The 19,843-nt window shown below is 43.2% G+C and overlaps 1 protein-coding gene across 1 annotated transcript in view; it reads right to left on the bottom strand.

Annotated features, from left to right (window-relative positions):
• Nucleotides 1-4,050: 4,050 nt before the first annotated feature.
• The window catches only part of LOC123959427 (golgin subfamily B member 1-like), a 32,697-nt gene continuing 16,904 nt past the window's right edge, over nt 4,051-19,843 (bottom strand). Inside the window, exons 20-30 of the mRNA XM_046033471.1 lie at nt 19,735-19,839; nt 15,266-19,558; nt 8,033-15,130; nt 7,660-7,769; nt 7,468-7,504; nt 7,243-7,389; nt 6,852-6,974; nt 6,295-6,392; nt 6,075-6,167; nt 5,880-5,994; nt 4,051-5,734 (exon numbers count right to left, since the gene is read on the bottom strand). Coding sequence (XP_045889427.1) covers nt 5,576-5,734; nt 5,880-5,994; nt 6,075-6,167; nt 6,295-6,392; nt 6,852-6,974; nt 7,243-7,389; nt 7,468-7,504; nt 7,660-7,769; nt 8,033-15,130; nt 15,266-19,558; nt 19,735-19,839 — 12,378 coding nt within the window. The 3' untranslated portion in view covers nt 4,051-5,575. The remainder of the gene's footprint in view (nt 5,735-5,879; nt 5,995-6,074; nt 6,168-6,294; nt 6,393-6,851; nt 6,975-7,242; nt 7,390-7,467; nt 7,505-7,659; nt 7,770-8,032; nt 15,131-15,265; nt 19,559-19,734; nt 19,840-19,843) is intronic.

Genomic DNA, 19,843 nt, shown 5'->3' with positions numbered 1-19,843 from the left:
GTATTTTTAATAGGCCTATCCATGCATGCTCCAGTGTTTCAGGGTGATGCATTAAGATAAAGATGGGGGCCACTGATTTGTTGAGCGCACCTTTACGGAGCCTACCTGTACTCTTTCCACCACCACACGTTACAGATGCCCTTATTCGCTGCTCCCTATCTCTCTCACTCACTCCATCTCTGAAAGCACATTAATCATTGCAGACTCCCACATGCTTTCACCTCTACCTCCTCCCCGCCCATTTTCTCCTACTCCTCCGGTTCTCTTCCTCCGGTGCTGGAGGCAAGTGGGTCACCGGCAAATGGAGGACTGTTTTCTCTGGCTGGTCGAGGGAAAGAGAAAGAGAGAGCTGAAGGCTGCAGGAGCGAAACCAGATGCAGGTTTACAACACGATGGCTTCTTTTATTAGAACCGAGTCTTGAGTGATTTCCTCCAGAAAGCACGAGATCCACGTCAGTGTGAAGAGTACAATTGTGCAGCGCAGGTGTATAAAGAGGAAAATAGATGATTCAAACCCTGTCAGCAGCAAAAAGAAGTCTTATCTTGGACTGTGGCACATTTTCACAGGCAGGAAAAAAGATAAAACTGACTGAACGTGGTCATAGGCGAGAGGAAAATGTGACTGTTCAGTAATGAAAAATGAACGTTAAGGCAAAGAGATGTAATTCTCCTTTGATCAGTGACCACAGGGCTTTTACAGAGAAAAGAAAAGCAGCTGAAGATCGAAGAGACACTGGTTTCCAGAGGACGGTCTCCCTCTCTACGTCTCTGCCCCTCATTATATCAGATGAGATCATAAAAGAGAGAAAAGGGGAATTTCTTCCAGAAAGGTTTTTGAAGACTGACCATTGAGGAGGCAGGACGTCATCTGTTGCAGCTGCAGCTGGAATAACAAAAAAAAGAATGGAAAATGGGATGAGATGCAGTAGGAGCCCACCTCTCCCATTCATTCATGTCAGAAAACAGTAAAATCCCCCCCTGCTGTTTTACAGCTGTGTGGTTTGTGGTTCTGGTATTTAATGAGGAGACGTTGTCATCTACTGGCTTCATGAGCACATTACATGAAACACATCCTGTAATGCAGCACCTGTCTGTGGTGAGAAGTCACTCAGTAATCCAAAATACAATATATTTAAGAAATATAAATATATGTGTGATAATATAAACCTCTGAAAAAGGTTTGTGCTTTTATTTTTTGATATATAAATACACTTGCTGCTAATGCTTTTGTACTTTCATTTCATTTCAAACATTTGGACATTTACTTGTAATGCAGTATTTTTTTTTACATTGTGTTATTTTTATTTTTAGCTCTAATTAAACGATCTGAGTACTTCCTTTCACCGCTGTCCTCTGTACAACAACATCACATACATGTCGGATAAAATAACAAATGAATGTAATCAAATCAGTATAACTTAACGTAGGTAGTATGTATTGCAGTACCTTTGCAGTTGATTCCATTATATCACACAGGTGTAACAGGTGTTCTTGCATCCACTTGCCAAACAATGCACATGAAGGACGTTTGAAATAAAACAATGAAACAACACAGTTTGTTATCTGCATTATTCAGTATACTTGTGTCCTGCTGCTGACGAAGATCGTGTGATATTATTAAGAGCTCCAGAAAAGCTAATAAACGGACCTCGTGGTGAGATTGTAGTTTTGTCTGCTGTCTCAATAATGTTCTTTGAACCTCAACTTTGCACGAGCAGCTTAAAGTATATAAACAGCAACAATTCCTGAACAACTGGGCAAACAAGATCTACTGATGAGGATCGTGTTCAGAAGATCGAAATCTCCAAAACAAAATGGACTTTCACAGTTTAATCTTGTGACCACTGAAACTTAAAAGGATTTTAATTTGAATGACAAATTTTAGCCACTAATGCTATTTGATTTTCTATCAGTAGCTATTTGTTTTGATTTATCTGCATTGTCATGATGTTTTCCACAAAAAAGAAAGTAATCTAGATCCTTGTGCTTCTCTCCTGTGCACATTTTTTCTTGTGCAGTCCACCAGTGGAGGCCTGCATGTAGCTTCTAAGAAAAGATCTCCTGAAACTTTAATGAGCCCTGTGAGGAAACGCAGTCATTTGCTGCAGTAGATAATAACGCCAAATGAAAAGGAAATAAAAGAATATAACAGAGTGTGGTCTTCAAAAGCCTGCCGTTTCTCTGGAGATGAGCTGCAGCATTTCCAGCGTTTAGAAACACGTGGCACTTCAGAAGCAGCTGCCAGGAACATTCAAATCCAGCTGAATTCCCTTTCTTTGTCTTTTTTATTCTTAGAAATATATTTTATTATACGTTAAGTGTGAAAGTGCAGAACCCAAAAGAAGCTTTTTTTAAACCCCAACTGTATGATGGTACTTCAAAGAGGTCCGGCCTCCTCTGCAGTCACTGGTCTGAGTGTGACTGCCTGTTCTGTGGGTCTAAAAAGAATCCTTTCCTCTGTGACGGCCACCGACACCGAAACCTGAATAATTCTTCTGTATCAGCATCATGTGACAAAAAATCCACCATGCACAAAATGCCAGATGCAGTGTCGATATTACTTTTGCTTTTCAACATTTAAATATTTTAAGTAAGACTATTGCTACACTAACTCCACAAGTATTACTGGTTCATCCATTTTACAATTTCTAATAACAATGAAATGTCATCATTACTCTGTAGGCAGTGTATGCAGACGCCTTTATGTTTTGGACCCTTGTGTTACAGATTTAATGTTCATCTTTTAGGCAAATAATTCTACACACAATAACTCAGCAACAAAGGGGACAGTCATTTTCACCACTCAGACATTTAGAAACTGATCTTGAAGCCAGTGTTTGTCGTACTAAAAGTTTTTGCCTTTTGCCTCACTGGAGACTAAAGTCTATTTATGTTTTCAGTCCTTGAACTGCCTTTTGGCAAACTCAGGTGTGACTTCCAAAGCCACCCTACCATACAGGTCTGACTGACTGTTCCAGGGTCTGCTGGGTTCTCGGTCATCTCCCTGATGGACGCCCTTCTTGCCCAGTAACTGAGTTTGGCTGAGGTGTATGGAGGCTTCCTACTTCCAAGCCATGCGAGCACTGCGGCTACAGCTTTGCCAATGTTGGTCCGTCGGTCTGTCCACACGTTGGTCCTGCTGGATGGGTTGAAATTAAATTGTGTGCAAACATTCATGGTCCCCACGTGATAAATCCCAGTTTTTAGCAACTTTTAATCTAACGCCACAGACACATTGATAGCCATGAAATTACCTTTTTGTCCAACACTTTGGTTTAACCAATGGCATCAGCCTCAGCTGTACTTTCCTGCGTAGGTCTAATTAGCATTTGTTTGCATTCTAACATACCAAACTAAGATGGTGAACGTGGTAAAGATTACAGAGCATTTAGTGGAACATGAGCTGTAAATCGTGGGCCCTTGTACACGCAGGTGTGTGGCTTTCTAAATCATGTCCAATCAACTGAATTGTTTGTTTAAAGCTAACAGTCTTCATTACATTTCTTCATTTAGCTTTTATCCAAAGCGACTTACAGCTGCTGTACATGTCAGAGGTCGCACGCCTCTGGAGCAACGAGGGGTTCAGGGTCTTGCTCAGGGACACAATGGTGCATGGTTCACAGTGGGGGATTGAACGCGGGTCTCTCACACCAAAGGCATGTGTCTTATCCACTGTTCCATCGCCACCCCACTTGACCTAAATTGGAATGCCATCGCAAAGGACAAGAGATTGATTTTTAATAATTCAATCATTCCAGGTTATCGTGAGTAGACCTCAAATCTAAATCTAATCTATTTCAAATAGAATCTATAACACAATAAAGTGAGAGAAAAGTGAAGCGTGTCTAAATACCTTCTGAAGCGGCTTTACGGGGTCTCCTACAGGAACAGCTCTGAGCGAACGCGCCATCATAGTAATTCAGTTTTTTCTTTCAGATGAAGTTCATTCGATGAATCAATCTGACAGTGGGTTAGGGTTAGACCCTCTGACCCTGGACTGATGGCACCACAGACTGCTGGTAAAATACACATCATCTGGGCAAAATGAGGAAACGTTCAATCCACTTTATTAAATTTCTTTCGAGATGGTGAAAGGTGAACTGCAAAGGTTCACCTCTGACACAGTATTGCACAAGTTTAGCCTAATGTCATCAAAAGGCCAACAGCATCACTATCTCTGAAAATAGAGGCAGTAGAGAAAATATGCCCTCTGAACATTTTTCAGTAGTTAACCTTTCTCATAAATAGATTCAGTTCATTGTTTTGACCATCAATCACACCTTTATGTACAGATCATCAGGACAATGTACCACAAACTCATCAGCCACCGTGTATTTCTACTAAACTGGATCAATTAACAAGCCAGAAAGCACATTTTTCCATTTTCTTGTCAAGTGACGTCCTTTTGTGGAGACCCCATCTCTATCAGTCACATTTTCAAACTCTAAACAATCATGTACAGTGATCAAACATCAGGCAGAGCATAGAAATGTATATATACATACATACAGTCCATAACAGATCCTGCACAGGATACCCTCTGAGGATGCACACATAAATAGAGAAACACTTTAAATACATACACTATGTACTTTCATATCCTCTGCTTTCTCTTTTGCAGTCCATTTTTAATGGTAAACCATGATCCCGGAGTAATATTTAAGGATGTTTCGAAACCACTGTCTCTGGAGACACGAGAGCACGTCTTCACACGGCCAAGGCAAGAACACAAACACCTTTGGCTTTACAGTTAAAGGGAGCAGGAGGGAGCGGGAGAGGTGTAGTGCTTTTGAGCTTATATGAGATGATTACACACACATTTGGAGTTTCAGTGCATAGTTTTAACTCAGCATCACGATTATGTGCAAGGTCTTAAACCAGGCAGGCAAGAAAGCAGCAGCTGGTGCTGATATATGTGATTTGGATGTAAAGCAAACAGATACAGACAGATGGGGGTGTTTGTTCCCAGCTCAGGGGAGGGCAACAAGGTGGCCAGGAGATGAGATTCAAAACAAGATTTATACAGTAGTGTTCACCACGAACGGATATGGCTTTCTGCACCTTCTTAGGCTTTTACATAAGAGTAACATCGAACTTTCTTTCCATGCCTGCTTTCTAATTTGGATCTGAAAACAACGAACTGTAAGCAACATGCCTCAATAATGAAGGAACAGCAAGAAAGGAAAAGAGACTCTTGCTTTAAGGCTTGATTTACCATATAAAGGAAGAGAAAAAGCTAAACTCACTGTGTTTAGTCAGAAAACAACAGATTAATAAAAATGACATTACATTTTGTAAAGTCCAGCAGAAATATTTAACTTTTAACATGTCAGTTGTCTCACTGTTCATTTAGCAGAATGTAATGTCATCGACTGAGCAGGCCACTCTATTTACTGTCCCGGCTACATTAACGACGACAGGTGTGACGACAGCATGGAGAGTCTCTCCAGCCACTGCACATGGGCCCCTTTAGTGTTTCACCACGCTTTACAATACAAACAGAACACTAAAATGCTGTACTAGCTAAAAAAACCAAACTTGGAGCCAATTTGTGTAACTTCCCAGTGTGACCTTGCTACAGGGCACCAGTGAGGCACATGAGGACAAGCATGTGTATTGTGAGCAAGTAGGCCAGAAAGAAATATCGAGAGCGGGCGCGACTCGTCAGCAGCCTGGAGAAGTAGAGGCTCCTCCCTCTGAGCCACCGTCGACACGCCACCATCCCACCTTTCACCTGCAGGCACACACGCATCACACAGTCAGGTAAGCAGACCCCCCACTCATAAAGTGTTACTGCTCTGTTGGGATTTCAGAAAGCATGAACACATGAGCGGTGGGGACATTAACTGGACAAGTAAAGGCGACATGAATAAAATGACCTTTCGTGTTATTAGAGGCTGGTTCGGGTTGAGACTGAGAGCCTCCCACTCCTCCTCCGTTTCCATCTCGATACTGAAGTCCCTCTGAGTGTCTCTGGACAGACCGGAACCAACACTGCGAAACAAAAACATTTTACACAGTTCTGCGCCGTTCCATATGCGTGTGTGTGACCGACCAGTGAGTTTGGGTCTCACCTCTTTGCGTTGTCTTCAGCGAGACGCAGAGCCTCCTCGGCGGTCTCTCTCCTGGCCCGCTCATCTGCTAGACTCTGCTCCACCTCGAGCAGCCTGAACACACACAAACATGTTAATACATCCATGAGCTCCACCAATTATATATTAGAACATGTAAGACAACGTCTACAGTGTTTCAGGAAAAACTACACAGAGGAAGAGGCAGGTCTCGTCTCCTCACCTTTCTCGCAGCTGACTGGCTTCAGCAGTTTCAGAAATGATGGACTTGTTGCTCCTCTCCTGGGGGGCTCCAGGTGCAACCTCAGCATACACTGACCCCTGGTGGTGGGGATACAGCATCACAGATGTAAATAGTTATAGCATGTTTTCATAGTCTGACAGTAGAGAGAAGCTGGAAACAAAGGGAGAGACGGAGGGAGAGACGGAGGGAGATGAGATGCTGCAAAGACCCCCCGGCAGAGCTGGATCAGGGAAGTCAGGCAGACGAAACTTTCAGGGGGTTTTCCCTGAATCAGATCTTTATTTAGCAGTTCAAAAACAATTTGAAGATAATAAAACAGAAAAGTCTCTGAAGTGACTAACTCACACAGTAAAGTCATATACAATAGATTCAGCGCTACAGACTCCTAAATTCAAATACACCATTGTCGGTTATGTTGGCACCCTGCAACCTAATGAACTATCAGGGGAATCCAGCTTTAGTTTATGAGGGCAAAACTATTATAAGTGTAAAAGAACACTGTCTACATAAGCAGAACAGACAAGACTTTTTTTTACCTGAGCCTGGACCTGGACCTGGCTTTCCAGCCAGTGGCAGCGATTCTGGGTGTCCCTCAGGGTTTGGGAAACGGCCCTCAGCTGAGCTGCTACCGCACCTTTCTCCTCCACTACCTGCTGTAGCTGAAGGGGGGGGGGGGTACACGGTGATGCAGCATCTATTTTTTAAATCCTCAAACAAATGCTCACGTTCTTATTTTTCAGAGGTTCCATCTTTTGTAAAAAAATAAAATAAAAGCAATAATCAAGGTATAGATATGTGAGGTCATCAGACCTTTAGCATCATAAGTTTAATGCACAGCTTGCCTACACTCCGTCTGCATCTACACCACCACCGTTTTAGCTGCACACTCAGACGTGTTTGTTTCAGCAATGCTCAGCTGTTCCAGACCTTAGTGTTGAGTTGCTGGAAGTACTGGTCTCGTTGTTGGATCTCATACATGCAGCGCTGCAGGTCACTGTGGAGCTGGATTCTTTCTGCCTCCAACAGACTCACCGCCTCGTCCACTCTGCTCTGACCAGCCAAAACAACCGTTTCCTGTTTGAAGAAAAATGAGATGAACAACGATTTTGTTTTACAAAAATGAAACCTGCCTGAAAACCGATTATAAGTCACCTTGGCAGGCAGCGTGTCCTTCCTCTCTGTGTCAGACCTACATAACAGAAAAACCTTTAGTATCATAAGCAAAATATTACATTTCTCATTGAACACAAGGCAACACACCACAAGGGGTCGGCGAGTTACTAAGAACAAAACACTTGAAAGTTCCGTTGAATTTCTCTCCACTGATCTTCAGTCTGCCTTTACCTCAGATCTGCAGTTTCCTCCTGGTAGCTGCCGATTTCTTTTTCAGGTGGCACTCTGTTTGCAGAAGTCTGCATCTTCTTCACGGTTTGCTGCAGTTCATCCGTCTTCTCCTGCAATAACACCAAAAAGAAGAAAGCCGTCAGTCACAAAGACAAAACAATAGAACCTGCATAAAATGCTAGCAAACAGAACCTGACAGACACCAGAACATGTACATTCCAACAAAAGAATACCATGCATGTCAAAGCCATGGCAATACAGTAAAATAAATAAAAACCTAACTTGACCCTGCATGCTTTCCACCAAATGAAACCCAGCAAAGAGAGGAAGTGCAAGCAGCCAAACTCAAATCACAGCCGATGACTTGACTCACCAGCCCTTCTTTCTCTTTCCGCAGGGCACCGACGCCACTTCCCTTTGACTTTTCCAAACTCGTAGAGGTGACAGTCTCTGGGCTTGACCCCTGCCTGGACTCAACCGCTCTTTTGGACCCGCTCAACTCATCAATCAGCCTGTCACGGTCATTTTGGAGGCTGGCCATGGACCTGGAGAACGCCGACAGCTGCCTGCTGTACGTGCTGTTCTCCTGGACCACCTGCTTCAGTTCCCTTTCCTTCTCTGACAAAGCCTTCGACAGCTCATCCAACAACTTGTTCAGCTCCGCGTGCGCGTCTTTGCTTTCTAAAGCTTTTACTTTATGGACAAGGACGTCCCTCTCTTTGGCTAACATCGCCATGTCAGAGTTGGCATCCCGCAGACTTCGCTCCACCTTGTTCAAGGCTGCCTGAGATTCTCGGAGTTCTTCTTCATATCCGTTTCTCAGGATCTTGAAGTCTTCAATAAGCTGATCTCGGTCATTCTGCAGCGCGGCCATGGCTTTGCACAGGGACTCGTTTTGAGCACGGATGTCTTTGCTTTGTGTTTTGGCCTCTGATAACTGCTGTTCCATTTCGAGTAGGTCTTTAGCGAGCGCTGCCACCCTCTGATCAGCCGCCTCCCGCTCATTTCTCATCAGCTCCACCTCGCGCTCGAAGGTGTCCAGCTCACTGTTGTATTTGTCCTCAGCCTCAGACAGTTTTTTGTCCGTTTCGTTTTCCAGCAGCTGCAGTTTTTCCTTGAGCTCATCGGCGAGGATTTTCTGAGAAAGAAGTTTTTGCCGGAGGTCATTACATTCAGCTGCTTTGGCTGCCACAGCTTCCTGCAAATCACCAATCACTTTGCCTTCATTTGTCGTGGCTCTCTCCTTTTTTAGAGTTACTATATCAGCTTCCAGTGTTGAGAGCTGAGCTTGAAGTTTAGAAATCTCAGCTTTTAAAGTATTGCTCACCTCTTCTTCCTTTTGGAGCTCCAGCCGAGACTCCCTTCGTTGCTTTTCAGCTGCAGCCTTTTGGTTTTCAAGGTTTTTGATCACATCCTGCTGCTTCTTCAGCAGCGCCTTCAACTGGTTGTCCTTTAGAGATAAAACCTGATTCAAATCCTCTCGGTACCGAATCAGTTGTGCCCTGAGCATAGCATTCTCTGAATTGAGATCATCCATTTGATGTAATAATTTCCTTATTTCGTGTTTAAGACCTTTGGTGGCACCACCTTCCCCGTCAGCAGAGCCCTCTTTACCCGTTAGCCCTAACTGACTCTTCGCTTCGAGTATTCTGTATTCTGACATCAGGCGTTCCCGTTCGCTCTGTAAAGACACCATCGAGTTCTTGAATGACTCCATCTTAGCGTCCGTCTGCTCCTTTTCCTGGGTAGACTTGTCAACTTTAATTTGTAGACTTTTGACCTTGGCTTCAAGTCCTCTTAACTCTTTGTCAGCCTTTTGTCTTTGGTAGCGTGAAGATGTTAACCTGTCCTCATACACGGCTACCTGGGTGCGATGATTAGCCTGGAGCTGTTCTAGATATCCTGACATCTGTCCGTCTCTACAGGACAGCAAAGAGGAGATCTCAGCATCTTTACCCTGGAGGAGTGTTTTCAGTTGCAGAGAAATTCCCTCCTGCTTCTCAAAGTCAGCTTGAAGTTTGTCATTTTGAGACTGTAAAAGGAGCAGCTGAGCGTCTGAGTCTGCATTTATCTTCCCCATTTGCTGGAGATTTAGCTGCATCTGGGAAATCACATCTTCTTTGTCAGCAAGCTGTCGGCTCAGTGTGTTTTTATCTTGTTCTATTCTTTCAGCGTGAGCACCGAGTTCCTTTACCTGCACAGTCATGAGCTCCACCGTCTCAGTGAGTTCAGCGTTGCTTGCGCTCATGACAAACAGCTGTCTCTGCTGTGCAGCGGCAGCAACCGAGTATTCATTTAGTGTCCTTTCCAGTCTTGACTTGGTCACTCGTAGTTCACTGACCTCTTTCTCTTTCACTCTCATGTCTTCGAGGAATCGTTTGATCACGAAACCCTGTTCCAGGAGCTGGTTATCCTTCTCGTGTAACGTCTTTTGGTACAAATCGTTCCAGACTTTGGCAGCCTCTGCACCTCGAGGAGTGGCCGATAAAGCAGACACCTTGGCCTCATTAGTCTCTGCTGCTCTTTTTAGAGAGCTCATCTGTAGATTTTGAGCGTCTAGTTGCTGCATCAGTTCATCCACTTTTTGACTTTCTTTATCTTTTAGCTCCTTAAGGTCATCTATCTGTTGCTGCAACACAAACTGATTCTCCATATAAGAATTTAATTGTTGCTTTTCCATATTTTGCAGTGATTTTGTTTTCTCCATCACCTGATCCTCGTGCTTTTTACTTTGCTGTGATATGTCCAGGGCCAGCCGGTCTCTTTCAGACTCAACACTCAAGATCTTTTCTGTGGCCTGCTGGAGGAGATTCTTGTGCGTATTCAGCTCAGCTTCAACTTGGTTATTTTTCTCCTCCAAAGCTGATATTTTCTCAGAGCTTTTCTTCAGTTCTTTCTCAAAGTTTTCACAGACTGACTGCGAGGTCTTCAAAGAGCTCTCTAAATCTAAAATCACTTCCTGGTATTTAATGCAGTTTTGCTGCAGCAGATTTATCTCTTGGTGCTTTTCTTTGAGTAGCTCTTGCAGTTCTTTCTTCACATTCTTGGACCCCTCGTTGCCTCTCTGGACCGTCTTGAGTTTCTCCTCAAACGCTCTGACTAATTTCAGCTGCTCCTCCTCTTTTTCTTGACGAACTTGACTACTCATCTCTTTACACGCTGCCAGCTGAGAGGACAGCTGCAGGTTTTGGGTTTGCAAAACACTGACAGACTCGGTCAGTTCATCAATACTTTCAGAATTTTTAAGGATCACAGTTTCCAAATATTCATTTTCATTTTTCACTTTGTCTGAAATCTCTTGCACATTTTCAAGCTCCTCCTGCAGAAGAGACTTATCGTCCTCCAAGATTCTCACCTTCTCGTTCAGGCTAATCGTCTCTTGGCTGTGTCTGTTAATAATGTCTTTCAGTCCTTTAATGACGTCATCTTTCTTCCCCAACTGTAAGTCATGATCATTCTGTATCTTCTCAATTCTTTCAGAAAGATTTTGCTTCTCCTTTTGTAACAAGTTGCTGATTTCCAACTGAGCGCCGAGTTCTGTTTTCTGGGACTCAATCTGGGCAGTAAGTGAATTATTCAAACTGAGCGCCTCATCGAGCTTAAGCTGCATGTTGTTTGTGTATGTGTTTGATTCCAAGTGCTTCTTTTCCAATGAACAGCTAGTTTCTTCAAGCTTTGCTGCCAAGAGGCCATTTTCAGCCCGCAGTTCAGTCAGCTTCTCCCTGAGATCCTCTGATGTCTCTTTAAGTTTGCGAATCTCAGCCTCCAATTGTTGATTTTTATCGGCCATCTCGCACTTCGCCATTTTGTGGTTTTCTTCCAGCTCGGTCAGATTTTTTCTAATATTCTGGTTCTCTTCCTCCAGCTCCTCAATCTTCTGCCTTTTCTCTTTGGAAAAAGCGTGCACCCTCTCTTTAATTCGGCCATTTTCTTCCTCCATCTCTCTAGCTTGCTTCTCCAGAATCGCCATCTCAGCCTCCTGTTTGTGGATTTTCCGGAGGGCTTCCTGTCTGTCTCTTTTGGCGCCCTCCAAAAGCTGTCTCATCTTATCCATTTCACTGCTTACATTTTCATAAGCTTGTAATAGAGACTCGTACTCTTGTTTCAGCTCAGCGTGCTTTGACTTCCACCTGGAGAGCTCGTCTGTTTCAGAGTCCTTGAGGGATTCGAGCTGGCAGGAGAAAGCTTGTTTCTGCTGCGTGATGTTTTCTATGGTTAGTTTCAAGCTTTCACAGGCTGCTGATAGGCTGCGATTTTCTTTTAAGATACCATCAACTTCGGCGCTGAGCTCGTCTTTCTCCTTCTTTAGAGATGACACGGAACTTTCCAGGTCCATATTTTGTTGTTTCAGCCTCGGCACTGATGATTCCAGAGCAAAATACTCCGCTTCTTTAGCTTTATGTTTGGCTGACAGCTTTTCTGCTTCTTCCTTGAGAGTTGCGTTTTCCTTCAGCAGTTCTTTCCTAGAAACCAAAGCTGCTTGAAGCTTCCTGGTTAGGAGAGAAATTTTGCTTTCCAGATCATTCCTTTTGGTGCCATCTTCCCGAGATTTCTGAAGCTCATCGGCTTCTGTTCTCATCTTCTCAATGGCAACTTCATGGATTTTCATATGCTGCTGTAACTGACGTTCAAGCGCGGCAATTAGTTCTTCTTTTTCTGAAACTTGAGCCTGAGAAACCAACACGGCGTCATCTCTCTCCTTTAGCTTCACTTCAAGGTTTTCAGCACATTTGCAAGACAAACTGACCCCTTCTCTGTTAACATCTTCCGGTCTGATGCACATTTCACGCTTCTCTTGACGTAGCGGCTCATTTACCGTCTCCAGTTGCTTATTCAGAGTGTTAACCTCATCTCTGAGTTCATCGATTATTCTGAAAGCATTTTCTTTTTCTTGTTTTAACAAATCCAACTGCTTTTGTTTTTCAGTAAAATGCAGTTGCGCTTTTTCAAGCTCCTTAGTGAGAACAGCGTTGTCCTCACTGAGCTGCTGCTGTGTTTCTGCTAATGTCTTTTCGATGGTTACAACTTCCAAAGATTTCTGTGACACTAAAGCAGCTGCTGTCTCCAGTTCCACTTTCATCTGATTACTTTGCTCCAAAAGAGCCTTGTTTTCTTGCACCAAAATAAGATATTTTTCTTCATTTGCGTGCTTCAGTTCCTCCAGTGCAGACTCAGACATTCTTAGCTGGGTCTCCAAAGCGATTTTTTCATTAAATAAATCTTGTTTCTCCTGTTGGGTCTTTAGCTCGGCAACGTTAACGGTCTTTTCAACTTCTTCCGTTTTCTCTTTTATTTCTGCACGAGCTTTCTCCAAGTCATTCTCTACCATGTGAAGTTTTGATTTCAAAGCTTCTGCTCTTTGCTCCATCACTACGCGAGCCTCATCTTTAGTTGCCATCTCAACAGACATGCTCTCAAATTTGGATTTGACATTTTCTAGCTCTGTTTGCAAGTTTGACAGAGAATGGCACTGGCTCTCCTTCTCAGCCAGAGACATTTTCAAATCTTGTAGAGTTGTATCCCTCTCCTTAACAAGCTGTCTTAAAGTGTCCAGTTCATCTAGATCAGACAGAGAGGTTTTACGGAGGTCCTCCAGTTCCTGGACCTTCTCGTCAAGGTTTAACTGGACAGAGTTTAGGTCATTCGTCTGCTGACAGCGTTGTTCTAAGAGAGCCTTGTAGTCGTCTTTCAGTTCAGCCAGTTCTTGACTTAACTTCTTTTCATTTTCTTGAGCTTTCTTCATTGTCTCTTTGCGTGCCAGCAAGGCAGCCTGGGCCTTTTTCTGTAGCGCCGCCTTTTCAAGCTTCATCTGTGCAAGCTCGTTTTCTAAATCAACAGCAGTAGCAGTGGAGAAAGATTTTTCCTCAAACTCATCTTTACATGTCTTGATTTCATTTTGAAGCTCTTCTAATTTCTGCATCCAGCCGTTTCGTTCTCGCTCAAATTCTTCTTCTCGGTCAGCAGCACTGGAGTGCAGCTGCTCGATAAGGGAGTTTTTCTCAGTCAGTGCTGACAATGTTTCTGACAAACAAACTTCTTTCTTATTTATTGTAGCTTGCAAAATTAGTTTGTCAGCCTGAAATTGTTCCACAAGTCTTTCCCTTTCTGTTTTGTGTTCAAGAATCTCTCTTTCTTTCTCGAGACTTTTCTTTTCAAGACGACAAACCTTTTCTTCATTTATTTCTGCAGCCGCTTGAGCCTGACTTGTTACCTCCTGCAGTTTATTCTGTAAAAGCGAGACCTCCGTTCTACTGTTTACACTCTCTTCTTTTTGGCTTTCATACTGCTCAATTTTTTTCAACAGATCCTTTCTTACGATGAGAGCGGCTTGAAGCTTCTTCTTTGTTGCATCTTTTTCTTTAGATGCCTTGGCTAGTTCACTCTTTAAATTGTCATTTTCTTTAACCAGCTCAAGCTTCTCTGCATTCTTGGTCTCAATTTCACTTTGAGAGCGTGAAACGTGTTCTTCTAACTGCTGAGAAATCTCCTCAAGCCTCTTCATGAAGGTTTTGTGTTCTTGCTCCATGCTTTCTAGTTGTGCTAGTAGAGAGGTGTTTTCCTCTCCAAGTTTCATTCTTTCATTGGAGGCAGATTCCATGACTTGGGCGATGGATGCATCTTTGTCCCTTAACTGCTGACTAAGTCCAGCAAGTAATTCCTTCTGCTGACTTATCTGAATGCTCATACAGTTGATTTGCTCATCTTTTGCCTGCGATTCACTGCGTAAAGAAGAGTGTTTGAAAGTAGCTTCTTTAACTTTCTCTAATTCAGCACTGAGCTGAGTCTGTAGATGCTCTACCATCTCTTGCAAAAGAGAAACTTGTTGACCCTTCTCATCATTACTCCTCTCTCCTTCATTAAGTGTTTTTTGTAACTGTGCAACAGTTTTATCCAACTCATCCTTCAAAGCATTTACCTCAGACTCATGACAGTCTTGTAATTGTTTTATCATGTCCTGTAAAGTAGCCTTTTCTTTCTTTAGAGCTGCTGCTCTCTCAGGTGTGGTTGGTGGCGAGACAGAGGAATCATTGTCAGTACCATTTTTTCTTGCTATAAGTTTTTGTAACTCGTGTTCTGCAGCTTTTAGAGTCTGTTGCAAATTATTGTTGTCATTATCCTTTTGTTGGACAGATGCTAATACCTTCTCAAGTTGAATCCTGGATGCTGATGCCTCCGACTCTTTGGCGCTCAGCTGATCAGAACCCTGCCTAATTGCAGAGGAAGCCTCCGCTAGTTTCTCCTGCAAACTGTCCAAGTCTCGTTTTAAAGCCGTAACCTTAACATCTTTAGATTTCATTTCATTTTCAACACTTTTCAATTGTTCTGCAAGTAGATTCTTATCCTGTTTTTCTCTATCCAGAACTAACAGCCATTCTTTCTCAGAATCCTGCAGAATTTGCTCTATCTTTTGAACGTTTTCTTTTAATCGAGAAAGTTCTTCATCTTTGGCACTAACCTTTGCTTGAAGGCTCTCCTTCTCGGACATCATTTTCTCCTTTATTTCGTTCATGCTGCTGGACTGCTGCTCCATTTGAACCTGCAGCTCCCCCTGCGAGGACCATATTTGATGATGTCTCCTTTCCAGCTCTTTCTTCTCTGCAATAACTTTTCTAACTTCCTCTTGCAAATGTGTGTTTTCATTTCTGACAGCAGTAAGAAGCTTCTGGTGCTCTTCCTTTGACAAACTAAGATCCTTATTTAGTCTCTTATTTTGCTCCTCTAGTTTCTGCATTTCTGAAACCAGCTGAGACGCATGTTTGGCCTGAGATGTGTACTGACTGTTAATTGCATGGAGAGCCATTTCTCTCTGCTCAAGGTTTTCTGTCAGTGCATTCATTTGTGCTACAACTTGAAGATGTTGTGATTTGAGTCTTTCTATTTCAACGGTCAGCAGTGACACGCTTGCTTGATGAGACGCAAAAGCTTCATCCTTTTCCTTTGACAAACTGGAGTTCAGGTCTTCGGTTTTCTCAAGTTTGCGATGGATCGCAGATAACTCATTTCTCAGTGTTTCTATAGTGGTCTTTGCTGTCTGATGTTCTTTATTGGTATCATCCAATAACTTCCGAAGGTTGGACACCTCATCAGTCCTTTGGGACAGATGCTTTCTCACTTCTTGTAACTCCTCCAAGTTAGTTGCATATTTCTCTTGTAGGTTGCTAAAGGCACTTTGCGTTTCCTCTGCTGACCTTTTGAGGTGTTCAGACTCAGTGGACAGTAAGTGAATTTGACTCTGTAGCTGTGACACCAACTCTGTGCTTTCCATGAACTGAGATTTGAAGAGCAAAGCCTCATCTGCTCTTCTCTGAATATCCTGAAGCGACTTTGATTGGTCCAAAAGAGCTGCATCTTTTTTTTCCGAGGCCCTTTTCAGATTTTCCACTTCAGATGCCTGTACTTGGAGGGTGTTGCTGAGCTTTGTGACCGATTCTTCAAGGTGTGAAACCTGCTCTTTCAAGCTCTCACACTCTGTCTCTTTGGCTTGTAGATTTGAACTGAGATTTTCAATGGTAGCTGAAGAATGACTTTGATATTCAAGACTTGACTGTTCTTTTTTCTCCAAAGTATTTTTCAGTGCGGAGGACTCCGAAGTCAGGCCGTCAACTTGGCCTCTGAGTTTACAGACAGAATCTTCAAGCTCTGAAAGTTTTGCACTTAAACTGGCATTGTCACCTGCTTTCTGTGTGAGCTGCTCCTCTTGCTCTGCAATCCTACTGTTGAGCTGCTGGATCAGATTCGCCTGCTGTTTCAGTGAATCATCTTTTCCTTGCATAGTCAAGTTAAGCCTTTCCTTCTCGGAGCATGCCGCTTTGAGAAGTGAGACTTCTTCGTGCGCTTTGGACAGCTCTGTCACGGTTTTCTGAAATTCAGATTTCAACCTTGTATTCTGCTCATTCAGTGCTTGAATGCTGTCTTTAAAATCCATGACCTCTGCTCTCCTCTGGTCCCCCTCCTGCATCAGCTGACTGTTTTCTGCAGTGAGCTTCTGCACAGCAGTCTTTAGGTTGGTAATTTCAACCTCCATCTCAGCAGCATTCTCATTCATGGCACCAAGCTGACTGCTGAGTGAAATCACTGATTCGTTTCGTTTATTCAGCTCATCTTTGTGGTTTTGAAACTCATTTGTTACTTCTTTTAATGTGTGTTCTTTTTGCTCTATCAGCTGTTTCGCCTCCAGGCACTCTTTCCTGAGTGACTCTACTTCACCCTGCATCTGTGAAATGAGGGATTTCTGTAGCGTGACTTCTTTCTGATAAACACTACACTCCTCTGCTTTCTGCTGACACACTGTGTCTTTCTCCATCAGCCCTGACTTGAGGGCAGATCCTTGTTCCTGAAGCATAGATACAGTATCCTGAAGTTGCAGCAGTTGTTTCTGCTGAGCTTCCAACTGTGAACTCTGTTCTATCATTGTTTGGTCTTTCTCATTCAAGGACATACTGAGTTGACCAACTTGCTCTTGTAGAGCTTGAAGTTGTTCTTCTCTCTCCCTTAACGTTTTTGACAGATGAGCACATTCACTTGTTTTCTCAAGCAAACCTGCAGAGTTTGACAGTTTACTTTCCTTCAGGATCTTTTTCAATTCGTCTGTTGCCATAGTAAGCGTCTCCTTTTCCTTCAACAGGCCGTCAAATGTTTTCTCATTTTCTGAGATTTGAATTTTCAGCCCAGAATTTTGTTCCTGGAGTAAACTCCTCTCTGTGGTTAGTTCAGAAACAGAGTTGATGTTCTGTGCTAACTGCTCTTGTAGTCTCTGATTAGCTTCTGTTAGGCTGCTAATCTTCACGCTTAAACTGGAGTTCTGTTCAAGAGTCGCTTTAAGCCGTCCATCAAGGTCAGATAGAGCCTGTGTTTGCTGAGCGAGCTCCTTTTCTCTTGATTCACAAGCAGCACGAAGTTGGTGGTTTTCCTCAGTCACAGGCTGGATGTGGCTGTTTAAGCTAGCCAACTCGGCTTGCCTCAGCTCTGCTGCAGACTTCAGCTTTCTGGCGTTTTCTTCCAGGACACCGATTTGGTCAGTCAGAGACTTCACAGCCTTGTTTGAATCATTCACTTTGTCTTTGTGGTTTTGACACTGTTGCTTCACATTTTTCAACATTTCTTCTCTCTCTTCAATTTGCTGGCGAAGTTGTAAGTGCTCCTTATTAAGTGATTCAGCTTCTGCTTGTAGCTCGGATATAATATTTTTCTGGTGTGTTACTTCATTCTGCAAACTTTGGTTCTCTTTTAAGACCGCATCCTTCTCCATCACCCCAGACTTCAGACTGCACTCCTGTTCTCGAAGCACAGACAGCGTTTCCTGAAGTTGCGTTTGCTGGTTTTGTTGGATCTCTATTTGTGCTCGAAGATCATCGACAGTCCGCTCTCTGTCTGCCATGTCATGCTGGAGCTGGTCTACCTTACAGGTCAAGCTCTGCACTTGCTCCTGCAGTTGTGTCACCTTCTCCTCCCTCTCCCTGAGTAACTGGTGGAGATTACTACATTCATTTGTTTTTTCCAGCAGCATCTCTGAGTTTGAGTGTGTGCTTTGCTCAAGAATTCTGTTCAACTCATTAGCTCGAACCGTCAGTTCCTCTTTATCTTTTTGTAGCCCCTCAATTGTTGTGTTGTTTTGTGAATGCTGTGTTTCCAACATGGACACCTTGACTTGCAAAGAATCCTTCTCAACTGTAACTTCAGAAATTGTTTTTACGCTTTCAGCTACCTCCAGCTCAAGTCTCTCTTTCTCTTTTGTAAGGCAATGTACTTGATTCTCAAGACTGCAGTTAAGTTCAAGAGCGGACGAGACTTTTTCACTGAGTTGATGTACATTCTGCTTCTGTAGCTCAAGCTCCTCAGTCAGCACTTGAAGTTTTTCTTGCAGCTGCTTTTTCTCAGTGTTTATGTTTTTTAATAAGTTCTTGAGTTTGGAGATATTTTCAGATTTGATTTTAAGTTCATTGCTCAGTTTCTCATTTTCTGAATCCCGGACTTGCAATTCAGTGTTAAATTTCTGCCTCTCATCCTTGACCTCCTCATCAGTTGCCTTTAGTCGGCTTTCCAGTGAAGCTATGGTTTCCAGTTTCTCTTCCATCTCCTTCTTGATGTGCTCCTCACTTTGTACTTGCTCCTCTAATTGCTTGGTCAATGTCTGCATTTCATTATTGTATTTTTCCACCTGTGCCAGAAGTTTGTTCTCTTCATCCTTGAAAGATTTTAGTTCTTTTTCGTACGTCTGTTCTTTATCATTTAGCTGTTGCTCATTGCTGGCATTTTTGTCTTTGAGCTGCAAAACGAGTCCTTCTGACTCCTGAAGCTTTTGTGTGGATACCGTCAGCTGTTCCTTTAGTGAAGTGATATGTGGTCCACATTCAGAAAGATGATTACGGTGGCTTACAATCTGTTTCTGGATCTCGCCTCGAAGGTCCTGAATAGTTTTCTTGTCCTCTTCAGCCTGCTTTATCAGATGTTCCACCTCCGCCGCTTTACACTCTCTTTCCTCTTTGGCCTTGACCAGCTCCATCTCAGTGTCCTTGAGGTTCTCGACCAGCTCTGTGATCTTGCTATCCAGGGCTTGCTGGTCTGAACTCTGGGAGTCTCTGATAATCATGGCCTCCCGCGTTGCCTTACTCAGGGCATTCTCTACATGAACCAGGTTCTCTTCTTTGACTTTGATCTCGTGCTTCAGCACTGCGACCTGTTCTGCATACTCGGCCGTGCTGCCGGAGAGGGTTGAAATCTCCTTGTCCTTTTCCAGCAGGACATCTTTAAGACTATCAATTTCCCGCTCGCAGCTTTGAAGGTCATGAATGAGTTGGGCTCGTTCTTCCAAATAGGCGGTATTCAGTTTGTCCAGCTCCTCGTTTGTCTGATCAAGATCAGTTTGTAAAGTTTCTATGGTGACTTCCTGCTTTTGTGTCTGAAAATGAGGAGATAAAAAAACAATGATGAACCATCGAGTGAGGCAGGAGAACTTCTATCACTAGTGCAAACCGCTCATCGCAAAGAAAGAAAGAAAGAAAGAAATGATGCTCACATTAAGAGAAACATTTATGAAAATACAAAGATAAATGTTCCAATTCATGAAAATCCCACCTTCTCCTTCAGCACACTCAGCTTCTGCGTGAGGTCGGCAACTTCTATTTTCAACTCAGAGCACTGTTTCTCTGAACTACTGCATTTCTTGGACACATTCTCAAGCTGC

This window comes from Micropterus dolomieu, linkage group LG20 (genome assembly GCF_021292245.1).
Source record: "Micropterus dolomieu isolate WLL.071019.BEF.003 ecotype Adirondacks linkage group LG20, ASM2129224v1, whole genome shotgun sequence".
Taxonomy (NCBI): Eukaryota; Metazoa; Chordata; class Actinopteri; order Centrarchiformes; family Centrarchidae; genus Micropterus; species Micropterus dolomieu.
This window is presented reverse-complemented; position numbering and strand designations above follow the sequence as displayed.